The 26,685-nt window shown below is 35.6% G+C and overlaps 3 protein-coding genes across 6 annotated transcripts in view; 2 read left to right on the forward strand and 1 right to left on the reverse strand.

The window, feature by feature from the left end:
* LOC126798665 (disease resistance protein RPV1-like) overlaps positions 1-26,685 on the forward strand; it is a 79,561-nt gene that overhangs the window by 777 nt on the left and 52,099 nt on the right. For 2 of the 3 annotated variants that reach the window (XR_007672556.1, XM_050525680.1), the window contains exons 2-5: positions 331-892; positions 1,001-2,126; positions 2,225-2,557; positions 2,662-3,859. Coding sequence is in view for 1 of the 3 variants with exons in the window: in XM_050525680.1 (XP_050381637.1) it covers positions 417-892; positions 1,001-2,126; positions 2,225-2,557; positions 2,662-3,859 (3,133 nt within the window). In the remaining 2 variants the exon portion in view is untranslated. Of the gene's footprint in view, positions 1-330; positions 893-1,000; positions 2,127-2,224; positions 2,558-2,661; positions 4,027-4,102; positions 4,580-26,685 lie in introns of all 3 variants that reach the window. The other variant, XR_007672557.1, reaches the window with a different exon arrangement.
* Positions 7,550-10,036, forward strand: LOC126798671 (receptor-like serine/threonine-protein kinase SD1-6). 2 transcript variants are annotated; one of them, XM_050525694.1, is made up of 7 exons: positions 7,550-7,683; positions 8,022-8,125; positions 8,218-8,343; positions 8,424-8,634; positions 8,805-9,045; positions 9,148-9,298; positions 9,406-10,036. In XM_050525694.1, exons 4-7 carry the CDS (start codon positions 8,601-8,603, stop codon positions 9,712-9,714), a joined length of 735 nt encoding a protein of 244 aa, XP_050381651.1. In that variant the 5' UTR covers positions 7,550-7,683; positions 8,022-8,125; positions 8,218-8,343; positions 8,424-8,600; the 3' UTR covers positions 9,715-10,036. The 2 variants fall into 2 exon arrangements, with proteins under 2 accessions (XP_050381651.1, XP_050381652.1); XM_050525695.1 differs by lacking the exon at positions 7,550-7,683 and having other exon boundaries at positions 7,873-8,125.
* LOC126798666 (probable LRR receptor-like serine/threonine-protein kinase At1g05700) lies at positions 10,044-22,546 on the reverse strand. Its single transcript, XM_050525683.1, has 11 exons — positions 22,419-22,546; positions 19,247-19,775; positions 15,722-16,197; positions 15,433-15,571; positions 14,319-14,390; positions 13,418-13,489; positions 12,262-12,339; positions 10,962-11,113; positions 10,818-10,862; positions 10,284-10,716; positions 10,044-10,180 (listed from the first exon to the last, which is right to left on the reverse strand). Exons 1-11 carry the CDS (start codon positions 22,513-22,515, stop codon positions 10,093-10,095), a joined length of 2,181 nt encoding a protein of 726 aa, XP_050381640.1. The 5' UTR covers positions 22,516-22,546; the 3' UTR covers positions 10,044-10,092.

Here is a 26,685-nt window from a genome sequence, read left to right on the forward strand (position 1 = left end):
GTTCGGAACAAGTTCATGAATTTTGTGGGAAGAAAATCATGAACGTGAAAAGTGATCAGATCAGCATAGTAGACCTTTTCAATCTCTCTTCGGACCGACGGATCTGCTTTGTTTCCCATTACTTGTCTAATTATCATGTTTGCTAAGAACTTGTAAGCGACTTCTTTATTGTTCAATGAATCATTGTATATCTACATGACTACATGCTTCTGAGTTTTTCTTTTTGAAATAAATAAACTGGGTGGAGTCTATTAGCTGCTTAGTTATGTTTGGAAATTTTATTCTTTCTAATTTACCGAGCTACGTAACAGTTAAATTTCATGTTGGCAGATCACCATCGTTTCAAATTACCTCGTCTCTGGCTCATGATCAATTAAACAAGCGAGCTTTGGCTTGTGATCGCCGCACTTCGCAATATGGCTTCCTCTTCTGTCATTCTTCCAAAAGAAAAGTACGATGTCTTTCTCAGCTTTAGAGGCCTGGATACTCGCCAGACTTTTACCAGCCATCTTCATGCTGCGCTTGTGAGAAGGAATGTGGAAACCTACATAGATTACAGACTTGAGAGAGGGGATGAAGTTGGACCCGCCCTTTACAAAGCAATCGAGGAATCAAAGATTTCTGTGATCATTTTCTCAAAAAACTATGCCTCTTCCAGATGGTGCTTGGATGAACTTGCTTATATTCTGAAATGCAAAGAAAAATATGGACAACGTGTTATTCCAATTTTTTATGAGGTAGAGCCATCACATGTACGCCACCAGATCGGAACTTATATGACTGCATTTGCCAAACATGAACAGAGCAATCCGGACAAGGTTGAGAAGTGGAAGGACGCTTTAGTAGAAGCAGCCAACCTATGTGGGTTTGATACAACTTCAGAAACTGTTCGGTAATTTTCTCGCTTGTACTAATTTCTGCTTTTGAGTTATAGATTAAAGTTAGGAAAATGCATTGTATGAATAATTATTACTTAACTGTACTCTGTCATTTGTGGTAGGGTCGACGATTCCAAATTAGTCGAGGAAGTCGTCCATGTTGTGTTGGATAAACTGAAACGCACACCATCAATCGATTCATCTCGTTTGATTGGAGCTGAAAGCCGCATTCAGAAAATTCTATTGGAATTAGACATTATCCCGGAGGATGTTCATGTTCGATGTGTAGTTCTCTGGGGTGCGGGTGGTATTGGCAAGACCACCCTTGGTGAGGCTGTATATTATGGACTCTGTTCTCAATTCGAAACCCACTATTTTCTTGCAAACGTTAGGGAACGATCAGGTACCAAACAAGCTTTCTCTCCTGAACTGTGTGCTTTGCGAAATGAACTTCTTGGACAACTACTAGATGGTAGCAATGTAAATATCCAAACTCCAACCATAGATAATGGTACTGTATCGAGGCTCCGTCGTGCCAAAGTCCTTGTAGTTCTTGACGACGTGAGCGATTCAAGCCAATTAAGATATTTAGCTGGAGAAGTTCCATTTGGGCCAGGAAGTAGAATAATTGTAACAACTCGGGACCAGCAGCCAGTCAAGGACACTTTACTACTGAAGAATGCAGCTGACATTGATGTTAAGATATACGAGGTGGAGGAATTAAGCAATGATGAATCTCTTCAGCTCTTGCAATCAAATGCTCCTATGCATGCAGGAAATTCACAATTCATGCAGAATTTGGTAAATTATGCTGCTGGAATTCCATTAGCCCTTGAAATTTTGAATAAGTTAGTCCATAAATGTGAGGCGGAAGAACAACTAGCACTGTTGTGGGATCAATTGAGAAAGTATCCCGATGATGAACTTCTGAAAGTCTACAGAATAAGTTTTGATAGATTAAAAATGAGCGAGCGGGATATATTCCTTGATATAGCATGTTTTCACAAAAGTGAGGGACTTTGTGATACAAAAAGAATCTTAGCTGCTTGTGGTTTATTTCCAGAGATTGGAATTAAAAATCTCATTGACATGTCTCTCATATCAATAAAAGACGGCCGCATATGCATGCATGACGTGATCCAAGAGATGGCTTGGGAGATTGTCCGTCAAGAAAGTCCTCAAGAACCGGGAAAGCGCTCTAGATTGCACAACTACGAGGATGTCCGTCGTGTATTGAAAGGGAATAAGGTAAGAGCTCGAAATACCTATATATTGATTTTGGGAAAACTAGTTTTCCTTTCAAAAATTGCTGTAGTTTTAAGGTTTTTTATTTTCTCTTTGTTCAGGGAACTGCAAACGTGCAGTGTATTTCCTACATTCATGATGCTTATAATGACAAGCTGAAGTTCGATATGGATCCTCGAGCTTTCACAGAGATGGATAACTTAAGATTTCTTGAGCTTGAAATGTTTCTCGACGACGACAAAGCAAATGTAGAGTGTCTTCCTGATGCTGGACCAAAAAAAGAAGAAGAAATAGAGTGTCTTCCTGATGCCCTTCGCTATATCCATTGGTTTCAGTACCCTTTGCAATCTTTGCCATCAAAGTTTTCACCAGACAAACTTGTTGAGCTTCATATGTCCTGTAGCAAACTCAGGAGACTTTGGGGAAAAAGCCAGGTATATATGCTTGAGTTGGTATTTGAATTCATTAAATAGTGCCTGGAAAGTAATGTATTCAGGTTTAAGTTATTTTTTGGCCTTCCTTTTTTTGTTTGTTACAGAATCTTAACAACTTGAAAAGGATTGATCTCAGTTGGTCCCGTGACCTGGCTGAAGTTGGAGAGCTGTCAAATAGTGTGAATATTGAGAGTATAAATCTTGCCGGCTGTGGAAGTTTGGTTGAAGTTCCGGGTTTGTCAAATTGTGCATGCATAAAGAGTGTAAATCTCGCAGGCTGTGCAAGTTTGGTTCAAGTTCCAGACCTGTCAAACAGTTTGAACATTGAGAGTATAAAACTCGCAGACTGTGAAAGTTTGGTTCAAGTTCCTTCATACTTTGAAAAGTTTACCAAGCTTACGCATCTGGATTTGAGACGTTGCTGGAAGCTTCGTAGTTTACCGGATTTACCAGGCAACATAGAATCATTAGACTTAATTGGAACTGCAATAGAAGAATTGACTCCTTCAGTTTGTTCTCTTGAAAAGCTTCGTCGATTGGATCTTGATAGTTGTAGCTCCATAACGAAATTTTCAAGCAATCCATGGATGATGAGTTCCCTCAATCATCTTTGTTTGAGGAGGACGAATATAGAGAGGCTGCCTTCATCATCATTCTCGCATATGACTAAGATTACTTCACTTGACCTAAGAGATTGTGATCGCCTTGTCAGTCTCGCGGCTGATATTTGTGAGTTGAAATCTCTCAAGACTCTTGATCTCTCTGGTTGCTCTAGTTTCACAACATTTCCGGAAATTGCAGAGCCATTGGAACATATTCAGGATCTGAATTTAAGTAAGACGAATATTAAAGAGCTCCCATCATCGATCGGGAATCTTGTTGGGATTACAAAATTGAATTTATCTGGCTGCACAAACCTCGAATCACTTCCAGACAGTTTCGATAATTTAAAACTTCTAGAGCGGTTCTTACTTTGTGGCTGTGTCAAGCTAAAAGAATTGCCTCTCCGGTTCACTTTGTCCTCTTTGACACATCTAGACCTCGAAGACTGTGAATTGGTAAAAGAAATTCCTGATTGCTCTACTAGCTTTCCTGCATTGCAGTTCTTGTATCTAAGTGGAACCATGATCGAGACAATACCTCCGAGCATCAAGAAAGTTTCTGGGCTTAAGTCGCTGAGAGTTAAAGACTGCAAGCGGCTTCAATCTCTGCCAGTGCTCCCATGTCTTTTAGAAAAGTTGGATGCAGAAGGGTGCACGAGTCTGAAGACGGTGCCAGTTTCAGTGACTGCACGTACACAAGGTTTGGATGAAATGCTTTCAGAGATGGAATCTAGTATATCAAATGATTTCAGGACAGAATCCCATTCATTTTTGGGGTGCGTTAATTTGGATAAAATTTCAAAGAGTCACATAATGGATGATGCATACTTTAGAATCATGCGATTGGCGACTACTATTCATAAACTGGTACCTCTCTCTCTCTCTCTCTCTCAATGATTTGAATTAAATGAATGATAATGAGTTTTATATTATGTACATGCAGAAACGTTCAACACGTGATGATGATGTAGCAGTGATTTGTCCGGGAAATGAAATTCCAAAATGGTTCAACTATCAAACACCGCAGGGATCTTCATTGAATATTAAACTTCCCCTGCACTGGTCAGATGATTCAAACTTCTTGGGTATTGCTCTCTGCTCTGTTTTTGCAATATCCGCACATAGGGAGATTCTTCGGTGTGATTGTGAGATGATTCTCAAAAACAGCAATGGTGAAATCCATACTTTCAATTTGGGAACAGAAAATTTCATGTCTAGTGTTGTGACGGTCGAAACAGATCATATGTTGGTGTGGTATGTCCATGGAATTTCAGATGAAGCAAAATCGTCTACGGAAGCTTCTTTTCACTTCTATACAGAAGTCAGCGGTATAAAGTTATATAACGTGAAAAGTTGCGGGGTCTGCTTTCTTGGAAATGTGTACAGAGCCAGTTATGATGGATTAGACAGAAACGAGAGAGTGATTTTCCTTGATTTAGCATGTTTCCACAAAGGGGAGAAACGTTGTGACGCAGAAAGAATCTTAGCTGCCTGTGGTTTTTTATTTCCAGATATCGGAATTGATATTCTCATTGACAAGTCTCTCATATCAATCAAAGACGGCCGCATATGGATGCAGGACGTGATCCAAGAGATGGCTTGGGAGACTGTCCGTGAAGAAAGTTACTCATCTGGATTTGAGTAGAACTGCAATAGAAGAATTGCCTCCATCAGTTTTGGCTCTTGAAAAACTTCTCCGATTGAATCTTGACTGTTGTAGTTCCATAAAGAATTGGCATAATTTATCGAGCATTCCATGGAAGATGATATCCCTCGAGTATCTTTGTTTGAGGAGGACGAATATAGAGAGGCTGCCTTCATCATCATTCTCGCATATGACTGAGATTACTTCACTTGACCTAAGAGATTGTGATTGCCTTGTCAGTCTCCCGGCTGATATTTGTAAGTTGAAATCTCTCGAGACTCTTGATCTCTCTGGTTGCTCTAGTTTCACAACATTTCCGGAAATTGCAGAGCCTATGGAACATCTTCATGATCTGAATTTAAGTAAGACCAATCTTAAAGAGCTGCCATCATCGTTCGGGAATCTTGTTGGGATTAGGAAATTGAGTTTATCTAGCTGCACAAACCTCGAATCACTCCCAAACACCTTCTACAATTTGAAGCTTCTCGAGGACCTCTCACTTTGTGGCTGTGTCAAGCTAAAAGAATTGCCTCTCTCGGTCAAATATATGTGCTCCTTGATAGATCTAAACCTGAGAGGCTGTGAATTGTTAGAAGAAATTCCGGATTGCTTTGGGAATTGCTCTCCCAGATTGAACAACTTGGATCTAAGTGGAACCATGATCGAGACAATACCTCCGAGCATCAAAGAAGTTTCTGGGCTTAAGTCTCTGAGAGTTAGACTGCAAGCGGCTTCAATCTTTGCCAGAGCTCCCATGTCTTCTAGAGTGGTTGGATGCAGAAGGGTGCACGAGACTTGAGACTGTGTCATTTTCAGTGACTGCACATACACAAGGTTTGGATGCAATGCCTTATTCACATGCTTTCATGCCCAAATCCCATTCATTTTTGGGTTGCGTTAATTTGGATGAAATTTCAAGGAGTCGCATAATGGGTGAAGCATACTCCAGAATCATGCGATCGGCGACTTATAATAAACTGGTACACGAAGGTAAATATAGTAAAGCATGGGTGATTTGTCCGGGAAATGAAATTCCAAAATGGTTTAGTTGTGAAACGGCGGGATCTTCAATGAATATTAAGCTCCCTCTCCATTGGTCTGATGATTCAAACTTCTTGGGTATTGCTCTATGCTCTGTTTGGGCAATTCCTTCAGGATATTCCGGTGATCTATCTAATCCCTATCCCTATTATGATCCCTATAAGATGATTCTTAAAACCAACAACGGTGAAACCCATACTGTCTATTTCGAAATCGGTATATATGATTCTGATTCCGAAAGTTCAGATGATTTGAGCGATAAAGTCCATGAGACAGTCGAGACAGATCATGTGTTGGTGGGGTTTCAGACATGTGATATTTCAGATGAAGCCAAACGGGCAACGGAAGCATCTTTTAACTTTATACCAATCGGTGGTAACATGAAAAAGTGTGGGGTGTGCTTTCTGTATGCCCAAGATGATGATGCTCTGAAATTTGAAGTCATTCCTCCACAACAAGTTACTACAACTAAAAAGAGACGCCGCAGCAGCAGCTCTGAGGATGGAGCTAGTGGAAGTCAACTGAGAGACGCGGAGGATTGGATGATGCACACTTCAGAATCCTCCGGATGGCCTTGGAATCTTGTACGTCTCTCCCTCTCTCTCTCTCTCTCTCTCTCTCTCTCTCATGACAATGAGGCTAATATATGGTATATATGTACCTGCAGTGACGTTTATCATACTACTGGTTATCTGTCCGGGGCCAAAATGGTTTAGCTGTCAAATGGAGGGTTCTTCAATGGAGATTAAGCTTCCTCTGCATTGTTCTGATGCTTCAAACTTCTTGGGCATTGCTTTCTGCTCTGTTCCTGCAATCTCTCCCTATTTTGGGTGTGGATGTGAGATGATTCTCATGATGGTGTCAACTTGTCATAATCCTCTAGCTGGTCTAGTGCCGTGGCGGATGAAACAGATAATATGTTGGTGTGGTATGATGAAGTCCATAAACTTTCAGATGAAGCAAAATGGTCTGTGGAAGCCTCTTTTGAGTTCTACATGAACCTTCGACTGTATCCTAGCCTTATGGATTCATGGACGTAAAAAGGTGTTGGATCTGCGTTCTGTATGCCCAAGATGATGGTGCTCAATTCCAATTCCTAAGTTATTACTTGTAGCAGCTTTGGGGTTGAATCTTGTGGAAGTCAAATATCTGATCACTTTGTTAATGACTGTGAAACTTACGGTGAGTATAACAGAATATATGATAGTTGAGTCCGAACTTTCTACTTAATAATGTTGTTATGATGGAAGCTTCAAGGTTTTCAAAACCATCGATTTCCTTCAATTAAGTTGTGTTCATTTCCGTAAAAGGGAACTACTAGTAGCTTCTGTATGTGCATAATGTTATATTCAGTAATTTTGTTTTTGGTTGATTACTCCAGCTCTTGAAAACCTGATACTGTATATTGGCTCATGCTTCATGCCTTTTATTGGGTGTAATTTCATGATAAGAAAGACTAAGACCTGGGCAAAATTCGTAGGGAATCATGATTGGCTTTTCATGTACATTGATTGAGCAAGGCAGAGTATTTTGTCAGAAGTAATTTATTTCACTCAGATGCTCTTAAGAAATTCTATTACAAATGTATTTGATGTAGCATAGGACGACAGTACATAGCAACTTATCTAAGATGATTATTAGGGATCAAGGTATGACTTATGAGGTACTTGATCAAAACATATGATGAGGGATAATGTTTGACAGCAAAAAGAAAACATAAAACCATGGAATTTAATCAATTGTTGCAGTTTGGTATCGATGTAGGATCTGGTATCATCCGGAACTTGATCATGTTTAGTGAGAAAGATATCTTGATTCGGATGCAGCTTCTGAGCTAGGTAAGTGAATATTTTCTTTCATATAGTCCATAATCCTTTAATAGTTTAACCTCAGTACGTATTCTTTTGGGACATTAATTAGGACCAGCTAGTTTTTGCAGTCAGATTTTATTCATGTTGTGTGTTTACTGATTTTTTATTGTATGTTGTAACTTCCAAGGCTTAGATAAAATGTCTACAGTTTGTGAATATGTTTATCCTTCAATATTTATACTAAATGCATGAAAATCTTGCTGAAGTACTAATAAAATAAGTAGATACAGAGATACCAAAGAAAGTGATTCATGCCGAAAAATAACGGTCTGTGTTACCAACATTATCTGTCATTTGATCTTTAGGTGTCAGCAAGAAGGATAACAGAGTAGTACTTATCTCTGTCCTTCAGCAGCATCTGTCCTTCAGCAGCATCTGTTATCTGTGCTTCAGAGAGGAAACAAATGGGGTAAGTATTCATCATGAAACTCAGGGATATTCAGTGATTTTATAATATGGTCTTGGTCCATTTTCTTTTTTTTGATTTTCTTTGTTATACAGGTTCAAGAGCTAGCAATGAGGATCTGGAGTTGCCCCAGTTTGATTTTAATGTTATTGCAACTGCTACCGATAACTTCTCCAGCCTAAACAAACTTGGAGAGGAGGGGTTTTGGTCCAGTTTACAAGGTAACATGGTGACATATATTTGACCATTTTTATTCTAGAAAGTTAGGAACTTAGGATATATATTTACATTATGCTTTCAGGTCAAACTAACAGAAGGAGAATTAATAGCAGTAAAGAGACTTTCAAAATATTCTGGGCAAGGTGCTGAAGAGTTTAAGAATGAAGTTATGATGATAGCCAATCTTCAACACCGGAACCTAGTTAAGCTTTTGGGTTGCTGCATTGAAGGAGAAGAACGGATGCTAATCTACTAGTACATGCCCAATAAAAGCTTGGACTTCTTCATTTTTGGTCTGAGATTCATCTTTCAGCTTCCACATTCATGACTGTTTTTGTTTTAAACTAGTTTCAGACTATCAGTGCGGTTTATGTAACTAGCAGAATTATATGCAGCTTTGGTTCTGTTAAAAAAGGGTAACAACTGATCGAGCAAATATTCATGTTATGGACTACTTTTGCAGATCAGCATAGGAAGGTGGTGTTGAGTTGGCAGAAGCGATTTGACATTATAATGGGGATATCAAGAGGTTTACTCTACCTTCACCAAGACTCCAGAGTGAGAATCATTCACCGGACCTTAAGAGTAGCAACATCACGGGACCTTGATGATGAGCTCAACCCCAAAATATCCGACTTTGGCATAGCAAGAATTTTCGGAAACAATCAATGGGAAGCTAAAACCAAACGAGTAATTGGCACATAGTAAATTTTATTATCAGTTTATCACATTTATATTATATCATGAATGACTTTGTTTCAAGGTACGTAATGACCAAATGACTAAATCGTGTTGTTTGCATGTAGTGGTTATTTGTCTCCTGAGTATGCAATTGATGGCAAGTATTCAGTGAAATCGGATATCTTCGGTTTTGGAGTGACTTTGTTAGAGTTAATAAGTGGCAGAAAGAACATAGGGTTTCATCATCCAGACCACTATCACAGTCTTCTGGGACATGTGAGAATTTTATGCTTATGCTTGAGTCTGTGTCTACTTACCTTGAACAGGTGGACCTATATTTTCCTGTGTATTATTAAACTTTATATGATCTGCATTTCTCCCAGGCTTGGCTACTGTGGAACAAAGGCAAAGGTTTGGAACTAATAGATCCTTGCTTGAAGGAGTCATATATTGAGTTCGAAGTGCTGAGATGCATTCAAGTAGGCCTTCTGTGCGTTCAGAAGTTGCCGACAGGCAGACCAGAAATGTCATCAGTGCTTCTTATGTTGAGCAGTGAGGGTGTAGCATTGCCTCAACCAAAGGAGCCTGGTTTTTTCACAGAAAGAAGTACCACAGACATTGATACCTTCACAGGTGAGGGAAGAAGTGACACGGGAACCACATTTACTATTACGGTGGTAGATGCTAGATAATCACAGTTCATGCTTCGGATTCACGCACCAGGAAACTCGGTCACTTTTCTATTATACAAAATTATAGGGTGGATAGGGTGGGAAACTATAGGGGTGGGATAAGTTTACTTCCTTGCCAAAGGAGGGAAATTTAAAACTCTCAATTACTGAGCGGCTCATATATATATATATAATGTATGTTACACATAGCTCAGTCTTCTAACAAACGCACTCGAAGAGATTAAGAAATATTAACTATGATAATATCGAGTATTTTCTCATCATTCCTCCATACACTTGGTTTTCTCCATCGGTGGAGATAATGTTTCGAATAGACTTAACGCGTACAAGTGGATGGAAAGCATATGAGCGAGGTATAATAACTGGTAAACTGGCTTTTTAGGGTTTAGCTCCTTTCTTTTCCTCCTCCTTATTGACAATATCCGATATCTTTGTAACAATTTCCTTGATCAAGTCAGATTCATACCTGTCAGTTTGAAAATATATACAGAAAAATCATGTTTTGCTCAATCACCAGAGTGAGAATATATATAAGTCGATAAGCTGTTAGAATATTCAATATAACATACGGGCCGTCCTGGTAAGCCACTCCCGACAAACTTGCTACTTCTGTGAGAGCCGCTCGCCATGTAGGGATCTTGTCCCTGTTGTGTACCAGCCCCTCAAGAGCAAAAGTATCAGATTGATGTCGTACAGTTGATGGCTCCACTTTGTAGAAAATTGGGATAACAACTTGCTGCTTCGACTTCTTACACTCAAGGATCTTAACAAGTTCATCCAAACACCAACTTGACGAAACGTAGTTTTTTGAGAACACAATGACAGAAACCTTTGATGATTCTATTGCAGCGAGAAGCGAAGGCGCTATTTCAGCTCCTATTGCGAGCTTATGATCATCAAAAAATGTCGTGATTCCTTCTGTACTTAAAGCTTCGTACAGATTATGTGTGAAACCTTTGCGCGTATCCTTCCCTCTGAAACTCAAAAATACATCGCATTGCCCTAAAGTTGAGAGAAGTAGAGGAAAGGGATTACCCAAGTATTCAGACCAAAAACAGAAAACAAAAATGAAAAATTATCATAGTACACTTTTACAAACCCACCTCCATCATCATGTCCTCCACCAACTCTCCGGAATTTCCAAATAGCTAAACCACATAATCCAAAAAAAAAAAAAAAAAGAGGTCTTAGTACAAAAGTAGGGGCATATACTATGACTTTACGAGCATCAATATATGGAGTCTTACCGAGACCCGTTTTACGTTTCCACAATATAGCTGCTGAGATGGACGAGACCAATAACACTACAATAATTGACACAACCACCGGAATAACAATCTGATTCTTCTTCTTCTTCACGCAAGGCAACTGCCCTGTCAAACCTGGATTTTCGCAGACACTGACAAAACAACAAACAATTATTACTAAATGTTGAGATCAGGGTTACGCGCAATATTAGTCCTAGTACTTGCCTCGGTTTATCGTATTTAGTTGGTACCAAAATTAGTCGTTAATATTATACAGCGAGAAGACAATCTTAAATTAAAAACATACAATTATTACTAAATTGTAATATAATGTCAACGACAATAACCATAATTACAATTCATGCCATTATTACCTCAAGAGAAAGAAGAGATATTTTGTGTTGTACTCATCGTTAAATTCTACGCTAACAAGTATTTTCAAAGGCGACGCCTCGATGGGCGCTCTGGTGAAGAGCGACAAGAAAAAGCCCTGGGACCTCAACCTGAGGCGAGTTGCTGGAAAAGCAACCGCTAGGCGATCAGGGTAGCGGTTCTTATGAAAACGGAGCTGGGCGTAGAGGTGAGACGCAAAAGACGAAGACTTTTGTTTTTAATTTGAATTTTATACAACGTCTTATGATGGCCATTGAATTAAAATACTGTATCAGTTCTATACCCTCTTCTTCTACATTTGGGTTTGAATATGTGGATATTTTTTGTAAGATTTTGATTGGCTGGTTCCTTACTTCATTTTTACCTCATTTTGCTACAATGAAAACTATCACAAATACTAGCAATAAAGCACACACCGTTTGTGCAATTAATCTTTTGAAAAATATTTACCGGGGAAAATTGAGGGTGGGTGGAGCAAAAGTGGGAGTTGAGGAAGTTACCAGGAGAAAAACTCACGTTTGTGTAGAGAAAAAAGTTGGATTTGAGGAAGTTACAAAGAGATTTAAGAGAAAAAATGTTTGAATTTATTTTTATATTATTTTATTTATTACTAATTTTTTTATTTATTTAAATCTATTTCAACGTAATCTATAGTATAAGGGTTAAATCATATTTTCACAGGTCTTTTAGTTTACAATGTGAGTTCTGGTTTACAAGTAATAAAAGTATATATACATCTAATTTTATTTTAGAGAAATTTATATATCTTTAATTAAAATAATCATTATTAGAAAGATAATCGCCTTAATGTGCCGATCCTCTCGGCTCGCGAAACTTCACTAAATCGCCACGAGTTTAGGCTCTATTTTGCCAGAAATGTGTGAAAATGGATCATGAATGTACGTACCTCAATGACAAACCTTCATCTCCTTTTGTAGCAAGGACAACAGGAACTGAGCCGTTTAACTCATTTTTATTTAAGTTTCTGCACATGTAAATTAACCATGGATTAATTTTTACAAAATTACCACATCCACCACCACTAGGTCCACAGCAGGTCATATAAAAATTCCAGGAAACATCAAAATACAGTGCATAATAATTCGAATCTACGCTTAGGTTTTTGGAGAGAAACCGAACTGCTACATTGATACCCAATTCTGTGAAAGGATTTGGATTTCTGTGCTTGGATTACTTATAATCATTGCAGTAAGTAAAGATGATGCAATCAACTTATATACACACTCGTGTTTACTTAGTCGTTATAAGGATTCAAGCGAATCAAAGCACCAAAAAACTAAGCTGAGCAGCTGGATCCCTGAAGTGTCTATATATATATATATATATATATATATATATATAGTCATAGTCTCTATCCAGAGTGAAGCTTAACTCTGAAATTACAGAGTGAAGTTCCAATTTTGACACTTTTCGGTCAATTTTTTTCATCATTAGCGATTCAATATTTAAGTATGCTATTCAAAATCATCCCTATAAAATTTCATCTAATTCGGACATCGTTAAAATATTGAAATTAGATTAAATCAATGAATGAATTAAAACTGTTCAACGTGAACCGTTCGTGTAAATCTCAATTTTGAAAGAGCAAACGATGTCCGAATTAGATGAAATTTTGTAGGGATGATCTTGAATAGCATACCTAAATATTGAATCGCTTATGGTGAAAAAAATTGACCGAAAAGTGTGTCAAAATTAGAATTTCACTCTGTAATTCTAGAGTGAAGCTTCACTCTTGATAGAGACTATATATATATATATATATATATATATATATATATATATATATATATATATATATATATATATATATATATATATATCGGTGTTATTATAATCTTAAATGTTTTCTGTTTGTAGGAACTTTAACTTAAAGAATTTGAGAAAAAAAAAACTTGGCTAAAAGAAGAAAGGAGTCTGGATTGCATATCAGAAAGTGTGAATTACCGTTTGCTTAAGAACATTACTTATACTAATCATGCATAGCTCAGCACCGTACTGGGACTACTGGCCTAAACTCGATTGTGTGGCCAAATATTACTTACAAATATTTTAACTTTGGCATGTGCGCCAAGAACTCTGGAATTTCTCCTGATAGTTTGTTATTTGATAAATCCCTGAAACATACATGGCAGCTCAAATCAATTTAATTAAACTAATTATATAGAAACTTTACCAACTGAACTTTTGAACATATATATGAATGAAATATTATAGTTTCCTACGCATTCTCTTATATCTTGAACTCATAATTGACTTGTGTACGTACTAGAGAAGTACAGGTGATCGAATGTACTTACAAAAGGGCTCATCCATTAAGGGATTCATTTTTAATTTAGTCATTTTGAGGGATTGATTATTAAGTCAACATCAATCACGTACATGTACCATCTTCGAATACCATTCAATATATAAGGTCTATAGTTACATCATTCATGTAAATTTTCAATCAAAAGTGATAATTAAGGTATCTAACTAAATTAAATTAATAGATATATTAAAATTGTCTGATTATATATATATATATATAGGTCGGTTATGAAGCAAATGTCCGCACCGGTGCAGATTCAGCGATTCCGGCGACCGATGACGTGCGACGACAACACGGAAGATGCCGACCTAACTCCCCCTTCCTGGCGCTCTTGGTTGTGCCAGCCGGAGCTACAACACCGGAAGGAGGAAGTGTGGCCACCATCTTCCACATCGTCGTGCATGCCGCCGGTCGCCGGAATCGCCGAATCCGCACCGGTGCGGACGTCCGCTCTCAATCATTTCCATATATATATATATCGTAATTTTGAATGCTCTCGGCTGAAAACTTTTTAAAATGTCTACTTAATATGTGATAAAAAAAAGTAAATTAAATAATTGACCCCTCTAAGTTGACATAAAAAGAGATCCCTCAATAAAAATGTCCTGCTGCCCTCTCAGTAGTGTGATACTTACAAAGTCTCTATCATTGTGAGATTAGCAATATAATCAGCTATCTCTCCTGTTAATCCACTCGATGACAAGTCCCTGCAGATTGCATGTTGTACAGCTTATTTAATTAATAAGTGATATAACTGAGCCCAAGACACACATTTATATATACATTTATATTTATATTAGTGGGATTATTTTCAGCATACATACAGTTTACTTTGTTGACCCTATGTTGTCTACCGTTGCAAAGAAATTATATCGCAATTTTGTCATATCAAACTGTACGGTACGGTGCCTCTCCTTCTAAATTCATGTCTTTTTAGTTTTCTCTACTTGCTAGCAAAGAACTCTAACAGACTACAGTATTATACATTTATACTGACACTTATTGATGGAGCAAGAGACTATAAAATCAGAAGGTGATAAGTATAGTCTGGGTTAGAGACTATTGTGTAGTCGTGTAGAGGTGCCAATTTAGGTCTGGTAAAAAACTAAAAATCACGCATGAATGGCATGATGAATGCATTAAATGATGAAACATCATCGACTCATATACTGAGGAGTTGGATTGTACATATGATGCACAATTGGCTTCTTATAGAAGATTGAACGGAGATTTGCAAAGGAGAGGTTGCGGTGGCTAATACAATTTCATTTTTTTTTTCATGTTTGTCGACCAGAAGCTTCAACTTGGAACTTCTATTAAGACAAATATTAGCATGGTGAACAAAGTAAACTATAATCTGTAGGGTTGTAATAGCCGCACCTAAATAACTTTGACTCAATTTTTGATCATGTTTTTCCATTATAACCAACTTATAATTATATATCATGATCATCTGCAATTATTAGGAAATTTGATGACTGTCAACAAATTTAAAGTATATTATGTAGAATAAGTGAATAACAAATTAAATCTACTCAACTTGAATCATTCGCGTTTATATTGTTGAACCATAGTTTTGAATGTCGTAAGAATCACTAACTTAACCGAAAATTTATAGAAATCGATGACAAACACACACACATATATATATGCCAATATATTGATAAGTATGATCAGATTGAATATATGATTGAAAAGTGTGTTTCGTCTAAATATTAACTTTAGTAATATGTATATGTGTATACTCACAGGGATATGATTCGTGAGGAGTTATTCACAGGATAGCTACAGGCCACGCCTTCCCACAGGTAAACTTGAGGATTGCATGGATCTCCTTGCCAATTCTTAGTGATTTGATATGTTGACTTGAGATTTGTAATTGCTTCAACTAAGTATGATTAGAGGAAAAATGAGTATACAATAGGACATTTAATTTGTTTGTCAAAACTAAAAACTATTAATTATCAATATATCCGCATGGATTAGACATCGTCCACCGGAAAATTGAAATTAAAGAGTGCGAGAAAGAAATATGTACCGTCTTGTTGGTTTGTTTCTAATACTAAGAACTCTTTTGTCATATAAATCTCATAGGCATTCAGGATCGATCGATAAGATATCCCAGGTGAAAATATTGAAAAATAATAATTTCCTCTTTCTGCAGCAACAGTGGTATTTTTCGTTGTTGTTTGCAAATAAACTGGGGAAAATGGCGCTGAAATAAGCTCTCCATTGATGGTAATATCGAGCTCTCTGGACCAGCTGCCGTTCAACAGTACAAAATCTGCAAAGTGCATATAAATATAATATGATGCATTTTTATCAACGACTTTGGGCGCCCATGAAAAATTCAGATATTTGCTTGCAATAGAATCTGGTGTCGCAGCAGTACTCATGACAACAGATGGGAGCTGGTAAGGGGATTCATCCGAAATGGGCAACAAAGTAGTTAGTTCTTCCCAATCACCACTGAATTCAGGATACCATATACGATCATTATTATCGTTTGGGTACCTGAATATATAGAGATATTTCATCAGATTACTAATTAAGAAACGGGGTTATTTATAAAAATTATCATTAATTAACATCCTCACTAACGCAACTGCAACTTGACACATTCTCCTCAATCTCTTAGAGCATATCTAAAACTCATTTTAAAATTCTCTATTATAGAAGATAAAAACACTAAATCTCTAAAAAAAAAAGGTCTTAACTCCAACAGCTCATCTATTCTATTGTATAAAATTAAATACAAAGTGTATAATTAAATGAAAATCAAATTGAATCTCATAATGCCATAATTTATACCAATACCAGAGAATCAGTGATAAATCATTCCTTTTTTTGGGTTATTTTTTAGAATGGAAAGATGAATTTTTTTGTAAGAAATAAAGTTTAGAGATTGTTTTCAAAATTATACATATTTTAAAAATTATACAAATGTAGAGATTTTTTTTTCTCTCTTCCCATTTTCTCTATTATAGAGGAAAATTTAGAGGAACTGTTGGAGCTAAAAATTGATATTTTTCCTCTATAATAGACATTATTTGAGTTTTAGATGAGCTGTTGGAGATGCTCTTAATCCCACAATCTCATGTCTCAGTTTGGCATCTTTAAACTTTTGTTTTGTTTTTTTCCCTATTTTTCATTTATATTTACCCTAATATCTCTCTTGTTTATTTATCAGTATTAACCAACACAGTAGCAGAATTGCATTTCATTTTTTGGGGAAGATTTTGGGCGTCCGTAGTTGTAAAGACATACATTTATCATTAATTTCACCTGACTTTTCTATATATCTTCATTAGTTATCTTGCTCATAAACATATATAAAAATACAAATGTGGGGTTCTACATTTAAAATCTTGCCAACTTAATCATTTTTTGGGAGTTTAATTAAATAATTTTTTAGTTGTTGTTATACTATACTGTATATGTAGTTTATTCATTTATTGCTTAACAATATCTATTTAAAATGAAATTTCACTCTGAAATTATAGAGTGAAGTTCCAATTCTGACATTTTTCGATCAAATTTTCTCATTTTGAGTGATTCAATATTGAAGTATGTTATTCAAGATCATCTCTACAAAGTTTCATCCAATTTGACAATGGTTTGAGCTTTCAAAATTGAGATTTACACGAATAATTTGCATTGAACAGTTTTAATTCATTCATTGATTTAATTAATTTCAATACCTTAAGGATAACCAAATTTGATAAAACTTTGTAGATATAATCTTGAATAACATACCTAAATATTGAATCACTCAAAATGAAAAATTTGACCAAAAAGTGTGCCAGAATTAGAACTTTACTCTGTAATTTCAGAATGAAGCTTCACTCTGAATATATATATATAAACATAACTCACTATGACAAAGTGAGTGTGAAATAACATAAATAACCTTTGACTATAGTTTAATTTTAAACATATTTTAATATATGAAGGATATTATGGTAAATTTAAAAATAATAAATAATAAATAAAAAAAATCAGAAAATGAAGAAAACTGTTGGATAACTCTCATCCCACTATCCACTGCATGGTAACTTCCCACTATCTATACCCATTTCATTTTTTTGATATAAATAAAAATGAAAAAAAAAAACTGCTTCACACATACATGGCATGTGTATTAAGACTAGTATATATATATATATATATATATATTTATTCAACTAATAAATAATATACTAGTAAATAACTTTCAAAGTAGCAGATTAGAGTAATTAATGAATTATGTTTTAAAAGTGGTTGGACAAAATATACTTTAAGCTATTGACACCCTAACATGTTCTTTGTTCACCGATATATGTTTCACTTATTAAAAGACTACATTATCAAATATAAATTGACTAATACGTACACTAATTTCTTACCAAATTAATAAGAAGGGATGTAATTTCTTACCAAATTAATACGAAAGACTATATATTTCATTAGTCTTTTTTTTCTCCCATCATCATTAAATTGTTATTCATCTCACAAAATAATTATGTTAACTTGATCAAAATCTATACAATACTAAGTACAACTTAGAAAGAAAACAACTCTTTCTCCATTAGTCACAACTATTAACATTATATCTTTAGACATGAATCGAAATAGTCGAATATTGCTGTTTTAAGGAAATGGTTTTGTTTTAAGCATTTGAAACTGTTTCAGATTGTAATTAGAAAATGAAAGAAATTTTATAAGGAAATTTTGTTTCGCGAAAGGAAATTTGAGAAATTACCATATACTAAGATATTAAATAAAAACACTTAATTAACAAAAATAAATTCTTAATTGGATGTGTATAAAGATAATTCCAGGAAGATAAATGGTGATTGAGTAAATTTAGATTTGAAAATATAAATGTAAGGTGGAATGAGCAAATAGGGTGAACAAAGAACCTCGTATGGTGACAATAGCCGCACCCAAAGAATTATAAAGCCGGATTAAAACCTTTGCTAAAGATGCATTGAGCATCTTCAACTGTATATCTATTTTAGAGAAAAAGATGAAATTTAAAAAATATTTCGGCTTTTCCCACTCCAACAGGGTCTGTATCACATTCTTTTTAAATAGAGAAATTGATGAAAATGAAAAGTTATTTCTTCAAATTTACAGCAATAATCAAATTTATAGAGATAGTACAAGTAATAAATTTTAATATATCCCATATTCAACACGTTAAAAAACATAAATTGTCAAAATCAATCCATTTGGAAAAGCAATTAAATTAAAAAAATTAGTAATAAATGCCATAAAATTATGAAATTAGATATGAATCTAGAAAAATGAGTGTAATAATAAATATAGAAATCTCTGCAAAATAAGTAAATTGTTGGAGTTGATGTTGAAAAATTAAGAAACTTTGAATTTTACTTCTCTATAAAAGAGAAATTATTGTAAAGGGATTGGGGATGCTCATTTGAATGACATATAACAATCTCATACCGTTAGGCAGTGCTATTAATGAATACATGTTCTATATATGATAATTGTGTCATCAAGGACATTTGACATTAAATTAGCAGCATCAATTAATTTATTATATGCATATTTCAATCACCTGTATATAGTATCATTTGCTGCCATGTTACTTCGCTGCAAAAGTGCCAAAGACCCGGCTTCTGTTTGATAACTATCCTTGGGTAAACGCCTGAGTTCTATAGTCGATATAAACGGAACCCCTTTATTTATGTTAACCAGACAAACATGTATGTAATTTCGCATAGGAATATGTATTAGCTCCTTGATTGTGTGAGAATCCATTTGAGTGAATGCCACATAATCCCAAAAATTAGCTCCAAGATGTAATTCAAATTCAGGTAAACTATCTTCCCCATCATAATTGCCATACATAAAGCTTGCCCGTATCAAATACTTTTGCCCGCTTTTAATGTCTATTTTGTAACAGTTCCTGATTCCTTCAGGAAAAACTCTAAGAAACGAAAACTGACGCTGTAAATCATCGGCACGCGATACGGTTCTGCCCTCACCGGTGTCAATGAAATCAGTGTCTGGAGTGTATCGAATGGTTGTTGTGCTGTCTGTGTAGTCTGAATTTTGTTGTAGGCCACAATTTATGCTAATGAAGTCTGAGAAAAGATTGCATAGGAAGACCTTGATTATTTGTATGTGATGACCAAGAACTGATATGGTAGATGTATCGTACTCCAGTCCACAAGTTAAGTGGAAGTCAGTAAAGTTTAAATCTCATTGAGTATTCTCGAGGAAAAATGAAAAACCATTCTTGACTCAAAACAAAAAAATTAATTCCCAATATCATTTGCTCTAGTGGAATAGTCTCCTATTGTTAAGTGGGATGTCATAAATTTGACTCATAAAAATTCATTGTTGTAATTCAAATGCATCTAATAAAATAAAATAAACAAAAAGTATCATTTAGTTTAGTGACATATTCTAATATTTGCATGTGAATTGTTGAAAATTTAACTTACAAAAAACTAATTTCAACATTTTTATATTAAATATTACAAATTGTTACAACGAGTATGTTGTGAGTCGAATTCACAGCCTCTTACTTACGATGAGAGACTTATGTCACTAAACAAAATGAAACTGAGCCTAATTTCAGCATTTGAGCTGTTAAAAAAAACAAAATTCTGATTATTATTTTCGAAATCCTTTAATTTTAAGTTAAAGGGAGTTGTTATATATTGCAACCTCCAAATTTATGCAAGGTTGCATGCTCTCTACACCTCCTTTTTCATTTTCCATACAAATTTTTGTTCACAAGATCTCCTCTAAAATTTCTAAAATAGCTTTGATAAGGTTATTCGCGTATACTTTAACAAATTGCGTATGACACTTTTCACTCACTCACCAAACCTATGTTCCTTAATTTTTTTTTTCTTGACAAACAAACATTCATTTGAATCCCTCTATTTCTTGATTTTTATTGATTCATTCAGTAGGTAAACATTTTTTTTATGCATACAAATATCACGGGACCACCATCCTTTGATTAAATTGTAAAAAATAATTTTTAATGACATGTACTTTAAAACAAAAGGTTATTCGAATTGTATAAATCTAGGTTTATTTTTTTATGTGTTCTACGTTTTATACCTCATACTAAGTTATTCCAATAATTATTTAATTTTAAATAATTGGTGGTTGATGTATATGTATATATATACACACACACACTCACTGGTTCAGAGTGAACATTCACTTTAAAATTACATTGTGAAGTTCATATTCGAGTTTACTTTTCGGTCAAATTTTTTTATCATATGTCATTCAAAATTTAGGTATACATGACACAGTCATCTCTACAAATTTCATCTAATTTGACAATCATTTGAGCTTTTAAAATTGAGATTTATACGAACAGTTTACGTTGAACTTTTTTTTATTCTTTCATTAATTTAATATAATTTAAATACCTTAAGGATAACCGAATTAGATGAAACTTTGTAGAGATGATCATGTCATGTATACCTAAATATTGAATGACTTATGATAGAAAAATTTAACCAAAAAAAGTCAGAATTGGAATTTCGCTTTGTAATATTAAAGTAAAGATTTACTCTGCATAAGAATTGTATATAAACATAAATAAATATATATATGTGCGTGTGTGTGTTTCAATTTGTATATAAACTCAACATGTATGATGATAATACAATAGAACCTCGTTAAATTAATAACCTCGCTAAAATAATACTTTTTATCAGTCCCAAATAAGAAATTTAGGCTAAAATTCATCCTGATAAATTAATAATCTCGCTTAATTAATAATTTTTACCGGTCCCGATGCTATTAATTTATAGAGGTTTAACTGTACTTTCAGCCACATGACCGATCTTAACTATTCATATAAGTTTTTTTTGAAAGAGGAGAGAGGTCACCCTAAGATGGTGCCTCCATCAAAAAATAAATTATAATAAAATTAAAATTAAAATGGATAAAGAAATTTATAAGTAGTCGCAATCTATTATTCCAATTCAATAAATTCAGGTAAGGTTAGAATGTGACTTTATCATAAAGTTGTAAAATAAGCCATCAATGTAGTATATTGTCCTCAAAGTTGTAACTGAGTTCTTAAAGTGGAAAACTTTACTTTACGCTTGAGTCCTTAATTATATTATTATTGAAAGTGGTAATTTTGTTTTTAAAGTTGTAATTACAAGTTGGCCGATTCAATCATCAATTTAACACCTCATGTAGCTATCTAAACGACGGAATTTTTAAAATAGAATTACAACTTTAGGAACTAAGTTACAACTTTGAGGACAATATTACTATTTTGGTTACTCAATTTACAATTTTAAGATAAGGTTGATACCATGCATTAAATCATACTAAAATTTCACAAGTTGGGAAATTCTAGAATAAATTGATGCATATTGTAAAATGCGTCACTAAAATAGTAATATTGTTCCCAAAATTGTAACTGAGTTCTCAAAGTTGTAGCACTTCCGTCGTTACGTAAAAATATTAGTCCTCAAAGTGATAATTAAGTCGTCAATTTTTTAATTACAACTTTAAGGACAAAATTACCACTTTCAACACTAATTTTACTACTTTAACCACTTAAGTTGTAAAATACAGTTAATTTACAACTTTAAACTCAGTTACAACTTTAAGAACAATATTACTATAGTGATAACTGATAAGTACATTTACAACTTTATAATAGAGTTGATGCACACCATACAACAACACCCTCTCAAATTGAGGAAAACAAAAATTTAACGTGAACTATTGTGTACCTGATTGATCCTGGGCATGACCTAGCCGACCTAGCAGCATCATCACAGTGAAAGCACCAGCAAATGCTAAAGGGAATTGCATGAACATTTGAGACATGTTTATACTTTGTAATAACTGCAAGCCTAATACTCTGGAAGTCGGAAAGCATCATCATTATATAGAGGGATGTTCGTCTAGTCGGGGTCTTATTGAATATAAGAATCCCCACCCTTATAATTTATATTGTACATGCAAGTGCAAGTTGAGTTGGTTTTTCAAGTGAGGATATGAAGGAATTGTCAAAAAGAAAAGAAAAAGGAGAGGATATGATTGAGTTCCGCTCGATCAGCACCAATGGAGCCATCACCAATAAACAAACATCCAATAAGCAATAAGCAATAAATTAGAATGGAATCCTTACCATTTTAATGTCAGCGACGACCAACCAATGGGCTTTTTTCTAAGGGTCAAGTAAGTTGTTTATTAGCATCGAAAAGAAGTTTAACTCTTTATTTATAAAGAAAGATGTGAAGATCATTTGTAGGAATCAACGTCAATGTAATCCAATCATTAAGGTGGTGGTGTACCATGGTCAACCCTGTTCCCCTGGTCAGCAGTTGAGCACCAGGTGGCGCTCAACTGTCGTCTGATCTGACCGATCGGCCACTGTTTGGCCAGATCGGACGACAGTTGAGTGCCACTGTTTGGCCAGATCGGACGTCAATGTGCTCAACTGCTGACCAGGTGATCAGAACCCGTACCATGGTGGCAGAGATGAGAATGCCATCGGCCTAGCTAGGTGCTTCCTTCTTCCAGTGTTGGAGATGCTATCGAGATATGCAGGTGACGGTAACTTGGTTGTTACCATTTATTCTTAATTCTAAGTGCTTCGGGAATTTTGATGTAAAGGTTGATGAGAAGATAAATGTAGTTTTGATTGCTAGAGATTATTAGAGAATATGGACCTACGTGCAGGTAATCGGTCATTAACTTTATTCTGTAATTTCAAAATAAAATTTTAATTTGAATAAGGACTGTATATTTATATATGACGTCGAAATCGAGTATACATATATATTTCTGAATGAGAGACTAAAGGCAGAAACTGTAATAACCCGATTTTTCGAAACTACTTTTGGTACGATTTAATTTTTATAAAGTCGTGGAACTCATTTTAAACGAAATTTGGTTGTTTGTGACATTACGAAACAAGAACGGAAACGTTCTCGAAACGTTTATTAGAAAAACGTTACGTTCCCGCAACGTATTTATCGACTTTTATTCCGTCACTCAGTTGCGAAAACTTTCTTCACGAAAGTCGTAGAGCTCGTCGATACGAGTTCGTCAGTATATGACGCATTCGAATCGGACATCGGACGTGAAAGTTATTAAGGTCGGAAGTTCGTTTCCGATTTTGGTAACAGGTATAAATAGACAATTAAAGGAGCTAGGGTTTCCATTTCAGGAAACCCACCCCGCGCCTCCTTTTCTCTCCCTCTCCCTTTCGTGTGTCTCTCCCCGAGTCCCTCCCTCACTCTCGAAAAACCAGGCCGGCGATCTCAGCCTCTAGGCCACCGTGCCTCTCACCGCCGACCCCCAGAGCGCCGCATGGACCTCCGCAGTCGACCCCGAGGTCGACGCATCTTCTCGCGATGCCATGAGCCTCCGCACTTCAACCCGAGACCGCGAGCTTCGTCGCCACCATCAGCATCACCTCCGGCGACGCACGAGCGAGGATGAGGGAATCTCGACGCCGATCCTCGCCTTGGTGCCCTCTGCCTTCAACTTGGAGGCCAAACCCCAAGTTCGTCCCGAGGAATTGAAACCCCACCGGCGATCCGAGCCTTCCGATGCTAAATCGATGGTTTTTAACTTCGATCAAGGTATGAATGGATGTGATTATTGGTTGTGTGTGTTTGTTGTTGAATTTTGGATGGTTTGGAATGATTTTGGAGTAAGATCGGAGGAGGGGGGAAAATTGATGAACACCGCCGCCTTAGGCGGCGCGTGTGGGAGCATGGAGCGGTCTATGGGTGGTCTGAGACCGTAGGAAGGTGGTGGAGGAGGAGAGGATGGTTTTTGGGGCGGAGGTGACGTGATACGCTCCGGTGTCGGAGTAGGCGCGTGGGCCCCACGCGCGGTCGCCGGCGAGTGACGCGTGTACCCCACGCGCCGCCACGTGCGGCGGCGCGTGAACAGTGACTCCACCACAGTAAATTGTAAATTTTATTTTTACGTACGGTGAATGTAAAAATGTGATTTACGTACAGTAAAAGTAAATTTTATTTACGTATAGTAAATGTAGATTTAAATTACATTCAGTAAATGTAAAAAGTAAATTCAGAAGGGTAAATCAGTAATTAATATTTACTGAAACAGAATGTATATTTGGAGTAGTATTTATACGTATAGAAATACGTAATTAGTATGTACTCGTACAGGAATACGTAATGGATGAGTATTTGTACGGAAATACATGAATAGTACATACGTGAATAGTACTCGATGAACAGTAACTTCGTAAAACCGAAAATTGCTGAACAGTAACTGATTATTACTGTTACGGCATTTAAAGGTTTACGAAACGTTTCTAAATTTCTTTTCTTATCTTTTCAAGGTGATCGATAAATCAAGGAAATGAATTATCTTCGGAAATTGTGGAATTACGCTCGAGTTGATAAGGTGAGTAAAATCTCACATATTTACGAATCTACCCTTGCGGAGATTCAAGATTTTACAAGAGTTTTTAATATTGAATTACGACATGTATATGATATAGTGGATTACATATATATTGTATAAATGGTAATAAGTATATATATATATATATATATAGTTTGCTATATTATATTGTAACGACCCCAAAATTTCGAGCTTAAAAACTCGAAATTCTAAAGTCGTTAAACACAAAATAATCTCAAATAAATCGAAATCATTAAAGCGTAACAGCGGATCACATCTGAGTTTAAAATATAACTCAGTCAAGCCGATTATTACAAACCCAAATGATAATTCAACATATAACAAATGGAATTGTATAATCCTCACAACAACCTCACAAATAAAATCACACCAAATCACACACACAATCCACGCTGGAATCTCACCACGACTGGATGCGATCGACTTCGAGTCTTCGGGTCGTCACTCAATCACCACTACTCAGCACCTGCGGAAGTATCCCCTACACCATTGAAATTGGTGCACCGGGATTGCAACACAAACCCGGTAAGCTTTACAGCTCGTATGAGTAAAATATTAAAATAACTCTCGTCTCATAAAAGACACAACTCCACATCAACACAGTATAATGAAAATCATGAGAAAACGAGCAACCCATCTGGTTACTCTAATACTTTCACAAAATGGTAACTAATGAGCGCTGGTACACGTCCGTTACCCCTCACTTAGTATACCGCTGATGTTGGGTAACCACCCGCCACCCAACATCCAAAACAAGCTGAGTACCCATGAGCAGATAACCACCCGTTACCTCCATGCAGTACTATGGCAGACAGACTAGAGCTCTAACTGTATCGTAACTTTCGCCCGGCCAAAGGCTAGGTTCCGACTTGCCTCACATGTACAATAATCTCACATCATATTGTACCACACATCACGTCCGAAGACAAATCACAATATTTCACATTTTCCGTGATAAAATCACGTACAATAATCACTCATCAAATTGTACGTTTTAAAACTTTCACAATATATCCATAATAAAAATCATAACAGTATATTATATAGCAAACTATATATACTCGTATTTATTTACCATTTATACAATACATACATAGTCCACTATATCATATACATGTCATATTTCATAAACACCTGAAAAATTACGTACGATAATCTCACATCATATCGTACCATTAAAATCACACATGCACAATTTTCTGTCACCGAGATGACTATTTTTAATGAATTAATAACAGTATGTAATTTAATGAACTATACATATATATATGTATTTATTACCATTATACTATATATACGTAGTCCACTAAGTTATATACATGTTGTAATTCATTAAATAAACACACTTGCAAAAATGTTGAATCACCACGAGGGTAGATTCGTAATTCAGTGAGATTTTACTCACCTTAACGACTCGAGCGTAATTCCACAATTCCCGATGATATTTCCTTTCCTCGATTTAACGATCACCTTAAAAGAATAAGAAAAGAATTTAGAATCGTTTCGTAAACCTTTAAATGCCAAAACAGTAATAAACGGTTACTGTTCAGCAATTTTGGTTTATACGAAGTTACTGTTCACTGT

This window comes from Argentina anserina, chromosome 6 (assembly GCF_933775445.1).
Source record: "Argentina anserina chromosome 6, drPotAnse1.1, whole genome shotgun sequence".
Lineage (NCBI taxonomy): Eukaryota > Viridiplantae > Streptophyta > Magnoliopsida > Rosales > Rosaceae > Argentina > Argentina anserina.

Excerpts from the sequence above, each read along its gene's own strand:
- LOC126798671 (XM_050525694.1), top strand. The coding sequence starts at position 8,601 with ATGCCCAATAAAAGCTTGGACTTCTTCATTTTTG. Across the intron at positions 8,635-8,804 it reads CTTGGACTTCTTCATTTTTG|ATCAGCATAGGAAGGTGGTG; the intron begins GTCTGAGATTCA and ends CTACTTTTGCAG. Across the intron at positions 9,299-9,405 it reads ATCACAGTCTTCTGGGACAT|GCTTGGCTACTGTGGAACAA; the intron begins GTGAGAATTTTA and ends CATTTCTCCCAG.
- LOC126798666 (XM_050525683.1), bottom strand. The coding sequence starts at position 22,515 with ATGTCTCAAATGTTCATGCAATTCCCTTTAGCATTTGCTGGTGCTTTC. Across the intron at positions 15,572-15,721 it reads AGAAACAAACCAACAAGACG|TTGAAGCAATTACAAATCTC; the intron begins GTACATATTTCT and ends AATCATACTTAG. Across the intron at positions 10,717-10,817 it reads TGGAGGACATGATGATGGAG|GGCAATGCGATGTATTTTTG; the intron begins GTGGGTTTGTAA and ends TCTCAACTTTAG.